The sequence below is a fragment of the Peromyscus leucopus genome, chromosome 12 (assembly GCF_004664715.2).
Source record: "Peromyscus leucopus breed LL Stock chromosome 12, UCI_PerLeu_2.1, whole genome shotgun sequence".
Lineage (NCBI taxonomy): Eukaryota > Metazoa > Chordata > Mammalia > Rodentia > Cricetidae > Peromyscus > Peromyscus leucopus.
The window spans coordinates 4944179-4953915 of record NC_051073.1 but is presented as its reverse complement, the minus strand read 5'-3'; the positions used below and the strand labels follow the sequence as shown (position 1 = coordinate 4953915).

The 9737-nt window shown below is 44.1% G+C and overlaps 1 protein-coding gene across 1 annotated transcript; it reads left to right on the top strand.

Moving 5' to 3' along the window:
- Positions 1-724: 724 nt before the first annotated feature.
- Positions 725-1424, top strand: LOC119088843 (carbonyl reductase [NADPH] 1-like). The gene has a single exon (XM_037210002.1). It carries the CDS (start codon positions 740-742, stop codon positions 1262-1264), a length of 525 nt encoding a protein of 174 aa, XP_037065897.1. The 5' UTR covers positions 725-739; the 3' UTR covers positions 1265-1424.
- The last annotated feature ends 8313 nt before the right edge of the window (positions 1425-9737 follow it).

Sequence of the window (9737 nt, the reverse complement as noted above, 5' to 3'; positions counted from 1 at the left end):
AGGCCTCTGCTGACAATCCACACAGTTACAAACTCACCCGGGCCTTATCCTTTCCTTGCGTGTGATCTGACTTGCTATTCCCCACCCAAAATCCTTCAGTGGGAAGCCCAGGCCTTAGCATGGTTTATATTGATTACTATGATCTGACTCCACTTTCCTCCGGGCTCCTCTTAGCTCCCCAATGACCGGCACATGACAAACTAGCATACGTCTTTCATTATAAACTCTTCTAATGCCACAAATAATTTGGCCAGTGAGTCAGCCTCTCTTAGGTGGCGTTCTTTTTGGGCTTCCCATCCCACTGCATATAGCCCCCTCCTCTTTTCACAGGGGCAGGTTAGTTGTGGTGATGAGAGAGGAAATAAAATAGACACAAGTAAACAGTGGGAACTCTGTTGTTCCACATTAGCCCTTCATAGTGGACCTGGAAAGTCCCACCTCATCACCAACAAAAGGGGCAATGGGGGCATCAAAGATATCTGCTATGGACCGTGGATGACACACTTGTCTCTGTGATAGACACCAATAAAGACAAGCAGCCACTTTAAAAACATACACATGCAATTTAATCTCCCATCCCCTGTCCCAGTTACCCTCCTAGAAGATTCCAGTGCTTCTTAAGGCTGTGCTCCATAGACCTCAGAGGGCAGCTCTTTTCCATACCACTTGCCTGCTCCATCTGCCCCAAGCTTGCCTTGGGCTACCATGGCAACTATCATCTTTGTGTGCTCTTTTATAAATGCACACTGTTGGGATTCTCTCCAGTGGAAATTTCCTATGTTCAACCCTTGCTCCTTGGAACTCATCACTCCTGTTGTGTGTCTTAGGCAGAGTGGTGAATGTATCGAGCCAAATAATGCGTGATGCCCTGAAAAAGTGCAGCCCAGAGCTGCAGCAGAAGTTTCGCAGTGAGACCATCACAGAGGAGGAGCTGGTGGGGCTCATGAACAAGTTTGTGGAAGATCTGAAAAAAGGAGTGCATGAGAAAGAAGGCTGGCCGGACAGTGCATATGCGGTGACCAAGATCGGGGTGACCGTCCTGTCCAGGATCCACGCCCGGAAACTCAGCGAGCAGAGGAGAGGGGACAAGATCCTGCTCAATGCCTGTTGCCCTGGGTGGGTGAGAACCGACATGGCGGGACCAAAAGCCACCAAGAGCCCAGAAGAAGGAGCAGAGACCCCCGTGTACTTGGCCCTTTTGCCTCCAGATGCAGAGGGACCCCACGGGCAGTTTGTTCAGGAGAAAAAAGTTGAGCCGTGGTGAACTCAGCTCTCACCTCTGCCCACAGCAGCCCCTCCCTGCTTTCTGTCCTGTCCTGAAGTGATACAGACCTCTAATTCCAATTCTAAGAAGTTTTGTGACCTCCTCAAAGAGAGAAAATGAAATTGTTGGAAATAAAGAATGAAAATCAAGATGAACTAAATGGTTCTTTATGTGTGTTCATTTAGAGTGTGTGTGTGTGTGTGTGTGTGTTGTGTGTGTGTGCACTATTCTTGACATATATCCATGCACAGTAGGTATGCACATAGATGGCAGGAAAAAAACCTCAGGTGTGGGTGCTCAGGTGACCTCCTCTTTTTTTTTTTAATTTTTGAAATAACGTTGTGATAGCTTTAATATTTTTATTAATACTTTGAGAATTTCATACATTCATGCAATGTATCTTGATCATATTCATCCCCTGCCTCTCCCCCAGATCCACTCACCCCACTTCTCTTTTTTTGCTGCTGCTGCTGCTGTTTACACAAGCTTGGTTGATCTACCCCAGCAGGGGGTTCACCCTTAAAGAAAACTGACTCTCCTCCCCTAGAAGCTGTCAATAGCCCCTCAGTTAAGGATGCAGGCTCATGGGTACCACCCACTCTGTGCTAGAGCGTGACTGTCTGTGTGCAGCTGATCACAGATGCCATGAGTTCATGAGTGCCGTGGTCCTGTCATGTTGAGGAGATACTGATTTGCTCTGGTCTTCCCCAACCTCTGGCTCTAATAATCTCTCCGCATCTTGACTTAATGGCCCCTGAATCTCTGTGGGAAGGGTGATATAGTCATCCTAATTGTTGGTGAGCACTCCACAGACACTAATTATCTGTTCTTTGACCAATTATAAGTTTCTTCATTAACCATCATCCACTGCACACAAACAAATTTCTCTGATGAAGTCTGGGAGCTTAATAAACTAATCTACAGGTATGGAGGTGTAAATTTAGAGGGCAGTTACATACGATGTCCATTCAACAAAATAATAGTAGCAAGTTCAACCTTGTGAGCTGTGAGTTCCTCAACCATGGCCAGATTCACAGTCCTAGGCCTGTGACACAGGTCTTAAATCAGTGATTCTCAATCTGTGGGCCATGACCTCCACAGGGGTCATATATCAGGTTGTATATCCTGAATATCAGATATTTACATTACAGTAGCAAAATTACAGTTATGAAGTAGCAACAAAATAATTTTATGGCTGGGGGTCACTACAACATGAAGAACAATATTGAAGGGTCATAGCGTTAGGAAGGTTGAGAACCACTGCCTTAAATCCAACCAGAAAGCAGCTGGTTACCCTCATAATATTCACATCACTGTTGTACCCTTGGGCATATCTTGCTGTGTTGGTCCTTCACTGAGGTGAGACTGTTGATGACTTTTTCTACCAGCAGACTACCTAGCACCCACTATAAAAGCACCGCAAGAACTAGCCAACAAGGAGAAAACTTCCTGGTCTGTACTAACATGATTTCTCCACATCCTAGAAACGCCGTGTATGGTGTCTTCAGCATTAAGGTCTCTCCATTAAGTTCTGGTGGGTAGCCAAGGGAAGTGCAGATATCCTGTTTTGTTTGATGGTCTCAGGAGATCCCTGAACTGTACCTGGGGGGGGGGGGTGCTCTCTCTCACTTGTCATTGGAATTTTTATTTGGCAACCTATGACTTCTTGGAGGAGCATTATCCCCTGCATAGGTTAATTCCAATTAAATTATTACATATATTTGTAATATGTAATTATAAGTATGCTCCCATGTGGCTTTTTCAAATATCCTTAGTATTAGTCATCCCTCCGTCCACCCCTCCTCTGACCTCCGCTCTCATCCCTCTCCCCACCTAACCTCTGTCTTCGACATTGTATGACTGCTACGAAGATGGCCATAAAAACGGCAACTCTTATAAAGGAAAACATTTAACTGGGGCTTGCCTCGAGTTCCCGAGGTCTAGGCCATTGTTGTCCTAATGGGAAGCATGGGGACACACAGGCAGACATCACGGTTCCGAAGATGTTGAGAGTTCTACACCTGGATCCTCAGGTAACAGGAAGAGAGAGAGCTACTGGACCTGGCTTGGGTTTCTGAAAACTCCAAGGCCCACCCCGAATGACACACTTCCTCCAATGAGGCCATACCTACCTACCCCAACAAGGACACATCGCCAAATATTGCCACTCCCTGAGACTAAGCATTCAAATTTATGATTCTAGGGGGGCCGTGCTTATTCAAACAACCACGGCACTCCCCATTACTCTCCCTTTCTCTTTCTTATCACCTGTGTTCTATTCTGTCCTCTCCCTTAAGAACTTTCATCCTCTTCCCCAACAACAGTCCTTTTCTAGTTTCCTGTATTCTACAGGTACTGCAAATTAAACACACAAACCTAAAGATTTTATGCTAAGATCCACATATGAATGAGAACGTATAACATTTGTCTTCCTGGGTTTGGCTCACTCATTCAGTATACTGTTTTCCGGTTCCATCAATTTATCTGCAAATTTTATAATTTCATTTGATTCAGTTGCCGACTTGACACAATTCAGAATTACCTGGGAAGAAAGACTCAAGGTGTGATTGTCCACATTGACTTGGCCTGGTGTTGGGGGTGGGGAGCGGGTCTTAAGTTATTTGATGAGGAAATGCCCAAGACATGGTAGCTGTCAACATACCCTAGGCAGGGGGGTCCTGAACTGCATGAAGGTGAAGAAATTAGGCTGAGCACAAGCAAATAAACATGCATTCATTCATCTATCTCTCCCCTTCATTGTGGGTGTGTTAGAACTATTTGAAGTTTCTGCCTTGATTTTTCTCATGGTGATGGATTGTGAGCTGAAAAACTCTCTCTCTTAAGTTGCTTTTTGTCAAAGTATTTGATAACAGCAACATAAATTAAATCAGAATGAGGGTTTCATTAGCCTAGAATTTCACCCTGTGTTGCACGCTCGTTTGGCCAATTTACTTCCAGGAATCCACTTGTCTTCATTCGTCACCGAGACTGCAGACGACCACCTTTCACAGGGGTACTTGGAATCTGAGCTCAGATCTCCACACTTGTGAGGCTAACAATTTCCATACCAAACCATCTTTCTACCTGATGCATATCTGCTCTGCAGGTTGCCTTCAACCTACCCCATACCTATCCATTTCTGCAGACCGTCAAGTCGAACCAGCTCCATCTCAAGGGTATAACAATGCAAAGGTTAGGTCAAAGGAAAAGAAAATGTGCTTCAAGGCTAGGTGGAGACAGAAGGAGCCAAGGAGCATGTTGCTGGTTGTTTTTAACTCTGGCCTGCCACCCAGCTCCCAAATAAATACACAGGGAGACTTAGTATTACTTAAAAATGCCAGGCCTTGGCTTGTTTCTTGCCAGCTTCTCTTAACTTATCCCATCTACCTTTTGCCTCTGGGCTTTTACCTTTTTCTATGTCTATATATCTTTCCTTTAGTCCTTGCTTCATGGCTTGCTGTGTAGCTGAGTAGCTGCCCCTGGAGTCTTTCGCTCCTCCTCTTTCTCGATCCTTCTTTTCTTTCCAGATTTCTCTTCCTATTTATTTTTTCTGCCTGCCAGTCCCAGCTGTCTCTTTCTCCTACCTCGCTATTGGCCATTCAGCTCTTTATTAGACCAATCAGGTGTTTTAGACAGGCAAAGCAACACAGCTTTACAGAGTTAAACAAATGCAACACAAAAGAATGCAACACATCTTTGCATCAATAAACAGATGTTCCACAGCATAAACAAATGTAACACATTTTAAAATAACATTCCACTACAGTAGCAATAGCTCATTTTGTCTTAAGTTTCCTTTTTTGTTTTAATTAGAACAGAATAATGAGTCTTGTTAGGACATTATCAGCCACCTGCACCATGTGCTGAATTATAATCAGTCCCCACTTTTATATATTTGTATCTCTTACTTTATCTTGAACCTACTACAAATAAGAGAAAATGTGGGAGATGCGTCTTTCTGAACCCAGCTGATTTTGCTAATGGTAGCCATTTTGACTGGGGCAATGTGGGTGGATTATCAGTTCAATTTTAATGTTGTTTTTTTTTAGGGTGAAAAATAATCTCAATGGGGTTTAACTTATATTTCCATGATGGCTAAGGACATTAAACATTTTTTTTGGTGTATTTATTGGTTATTTGTGCTTTTATTGAACTATCTGCTCAATTCATTTGCCTGTTTGTTTATTTGGGCTTTTTTTTGGTGTTTTTGGCTTTTGCTTTTAGTTTTTGAGTTCATCATCTACTACAGCTATTAATTCCCCTTGCTGTTGTTTCCTTTGCTCGTTTTTTTTTTGGATGTTTATACTTGATATTGTTTCCTGGGCTATTGGGAAAAACCCTTGCCCATCCCTTGCACTCTGTCTTATACTCTGTGCCTTCTGTTTTTATCTAACGGCTTCAAAGTTTGAAGTATTAATGTTAAAGTCTTTGACACATTTTAATTGATTTTTAATTAATATTTTTATTTTGTTATCAACTCAAAAATCAGGCCAGTGATTATGTAAGGTCATAGTGCTGGTTACACTGAGAAAGTCCAGTCTAACATGAAAAACATTTTAGAAAACACATTTAACTTCATGCTCTGTTCAAAGGAAATGTTAAGTTTTGAAGTAGTAGGAAGACTTCATACTTGCTCAGTGATGGGAGATGTTATGCCTTAATTTTTCCATTTCACTTTCATGTGTATAGATGTTAATTTTCTCTTTTTAGAATTTTACTTACTCTTTATTGTAATAGAATACCTTTCACTTATTGCTTGATAATTTTACAGGTGTAAAAAAAATGTATCGTGATCATATCCATCACAACTCCCTATTCTTATTACCCCAGCATCTCTAACAAGTCTCCCTTCCCATTTTATCTTTTTTTTTTTTTTTAAGATTTATTTATTAGGTATACAGAAGAGGGCGACAGATGGTTGTGAGCCATCATGTGAGTGCTGGGAATTGAACTCAGGACCTCTGGAAGAGTCAGTCAGTGCTCTTAACCTCTAAGCCATCTCTCCAGTCCCTTTTTTTTTTTTTTTTTTTTCTGAACTCACTGGGTTCAACTAATGCTGCTTCTTGGAATACCGTGTTCTTTTGGGCTTGACCTTGTACAAGGCATGCCTGTGACCGTAGCTGCAGAGAATAAAAACAATGGCCATGGCGTGTCCAGGGGACAGCATCTCACAGCGTTCCTCACAGCTCCTACTTCCCCTCCCCTTCCAAGATGTTTCCTGAGACTGTGGGAGGGGGGTTGATAGACACGATTTATTTGGGGTTGACCGTTCAATAGTCATTTATTGTCAGCACTGACTGCTGACCACGGCAGAGAGACACTTCCCCGGCCAAGGTTGAAGGAAGCACTTATCTACGGGTATGAACATAAATGTCGCATAGGCAATTTGACAACATATCCATTTAACGAGGCAAGAGTACTAGGTTCCCCTCCTAGAGTTTGTGAGCTCACGGGCCACTTTCATATTGCTGTGACAAGATACCACAGCTAAAGCAACCGATAAAAGAAAGAGTTTATTGGGGAGGTTGTAGTTTCAGAGGGTGAGTCCACGGCCATCGTGGGGAGCGTGGCATCAGGCAGGCACCGTGCTGAAGCAGCAGCTGAGGGTGCACCATCCTTCTCTGCAAGTCCGAGGAAGAGAGCGAGCCAACAAGGACCGCGGTGGGATCTTGAAACCTCAAAGCCCTTCCCCAGTAACACCTCCAACAAAGCCACACCCCCTAATCCCTCCCAGACAGTTCCACCAAACTGGGGGCCATCCTCAACCAAACCACCACACTAGGTTATGTCTTTTACCCAGTTTTACAGTTAAAAACGGCACAAGGGAGACCTTGGCAGGTTGGAGCCGGAGCACCAGAAAGTCACACCACGCAACAGAACTCACTTGGGAGGTTTATTTGGGGGTAAGAGATAAAGGGGGAGAAAGGAGGGGAAGAGAAGGGAGCGCAGAGGCAGGATGGGCGGAGCTTGCTTTTTAAGGGGGTGTAGCGCATGCGTCCTGGAACTATGTAGTGCCATAGCTGAGGACATATTGTGTCAGGACTCCAAGCAGGCCAGCGTAACTGCCTGAATGCTAACACTAGGTATGAATGATCTCCTGTAGAGCGGACCTCAGACTCAACCCAAAAGCAGTCGGTTACCGCATAACCTTCACCAACTGACATGCGGTTTTAACATGCAGGGTTCACTACTTGATAATCCACTAATATCTTTTCCTCCCTAGGCATCTGCCTCGCATCTTCTAGCCCTATCCGGTAGGTACAGAGCTTCCTGGCCAGTTCAGAAATGAGTTTCTCTGTCCTACAACCAAAGTGTGCTGAGTCAGCAGTAATGGGTCTAACTCTGTTGGGCACCCAAGATCGACAGCAATGGCCTGTAGTGTTTGTTTGTGTGTCTGTGTGTGAGAGTGTGTGTGTGTTGTATGTATGTGTGGTGTGTGGTGTGTGTGTGTGTGTGTGTGTGTGTGTGTGTGTGGTGTGTGTGTTTGGGTGTGTTTGTTTGTTTGTTTGTTTGTTTGGGGAGCTTTTGTAGCTGGGTGGGCCCAATACCATTTATTTTGCACCTTTAACCTCTGGGCCTTTTCTTGTTCTTTAGTTCACAATATTCCTTCCAGTATCCTCTGGAAGGCTAACTCAGTGGTTAGCTTTCTTTTAACCAGTTTCCATCATGGAAAGTTTTTATTTATCCTTCTCTTTAGATAGGTGGGTTTCCTGGCATCCTGGTCTGGTTGGCGCCTGTGATCCTCAGAACTTAAAATACACCTTTCCATTGAAAAATCAGTTGTAATTCTCAGGTGATCTTTGCACGTGACCTGACCATTCTCTCCTGTGACTACCAGCAATACAGTTTCTTTGGATCAAATCAAAGCTACATAACAAGCCAGGTGGCACGTAGCTTTAATCTCAGCATTCCAGAGACCTGGCAAGCAAATCTCTGTGAGTCCAAGGCCAGCCTTGTCTATCTAATAAGTTCCAGGCCAGCTAGGGCTATGTAGTAAGACCCTGTCTCAAAAAGAAAAGGGAAAAAAAGAAAAAAGTGGAGGAAATCTAAATAGAACAGACCTTGTCGCCATTTCATTAAAATGCAGTGATTCGGAAAGAAAGGACCCCATCTATAGGTCTATGGTCGTAATCATGACAGCTGTCATTTTACAGACATGGTGCCTGAACAGGCATTTGCTCAGGCCACGCTGGACCTCACCCCCAAGGGAATCCTTCATTAGTTCATTGCACCTGCTCTTGGCTCTTTGATGGCATTAAGTGAATTGTTTTTATAACAAAGTCAGCCAAGCCACAACTTGCTCAGGGGTGAAACAGGGTATTCTAACCCTTCATCAAGGTTCACTGAACCTGCCAGGAAGGTAACTAGACAAAGAAGAGCACTGTCACAATCCGCTCCAGGGAAGCAAGCAGCTCCATACCTCACGTGAGTGACATTTTCTTCTAAATCTTCCCTTGTACCAACCATGGAACTATGCTGTTTAAAACTAGCAATGGCTTTAAACTAGTGGATAGTGAAGATGTGGGCTTATTCTACAAGTCAGTTCTGGAATGACTTTCATCTCCCTGTAGTCAAGATGGTCTCAGAACACTGACTTTGTGAACAGTGAAAAGCAGAGAAAGAATATTTATTCAATATGGCACACTGGGAAAAAAATAAAAGGTTCCATCGACCTCAAAGTCCCTCTTCAGAGTCCTAACGTGAGCTTTAGGTTTCAACAGAAGGCCTGAAAAAAGCACACTAAGTGGTCCCGGTCAAGGGGTCATCCCACCTGTCACTGACCCGTCACTGCCTCATGGTGACCTGCACATACACATCACCGTCTGTCAGGCATGACCAACTGAAGAGACAGATCTTATTCCTGAAAGTCCAGAGGGCACTGTCCTTCAAATGTATCAAAACCTAAATTAGGAGAATACGAACACATGAACATTTAAAAATTATATTGAGAAAGCCAGGTCTTAGAACTTACCAAACATATCTTACTGAAGAAAGGGTCCAACACCCTTACCTGAACCTCAGAGAGGAAGATACCTAATACAGCAACGGTGATGGCCCCACTGACCTGTCATCTGAGAGTGTGTGTGTGTGTGTGTGTGCGTGTGACTATATGTGCAGGCTGTGTGTGTGAGAGAGAGAGAACATGGTGCATGTGTGACTGTGTGTGCAGGGTGTGTGTGTGTGAGTGTGGTGTGTGTAAGAGAGAGTGTGTGTGTGTGTGTGTGTGTGTGACTGTGTGTGCAGGGTGTGTGTGTGAGAGTGTGGTGCATGCATGACTGTGTGTGCAGTGTGTGTGTGTGTGTGTGACTGTGTGTGCAGGGTGTGTGTGTAAGAGAGAGAGAGTGTGGTGCATGTGTGACTGTGTGTGCAGGGTATGTATGTGTGAGAGTGTGGGGTGTGTGAGTGTGTGTGATGTGTGTGAAAGAGTGTGTGGTGTGTGTGTGTGTGTGGTGTATGCAGGGTGTGTGTGTGA

Coding starts and splice junctions, on each gene's coding strand:
- LOC119088843 (XM_037210002.1), top strand. CDS start 740: ATGCACACTGTTGGGATTCTCTCCAGTGGAAATTTCCTATGTTCAACC.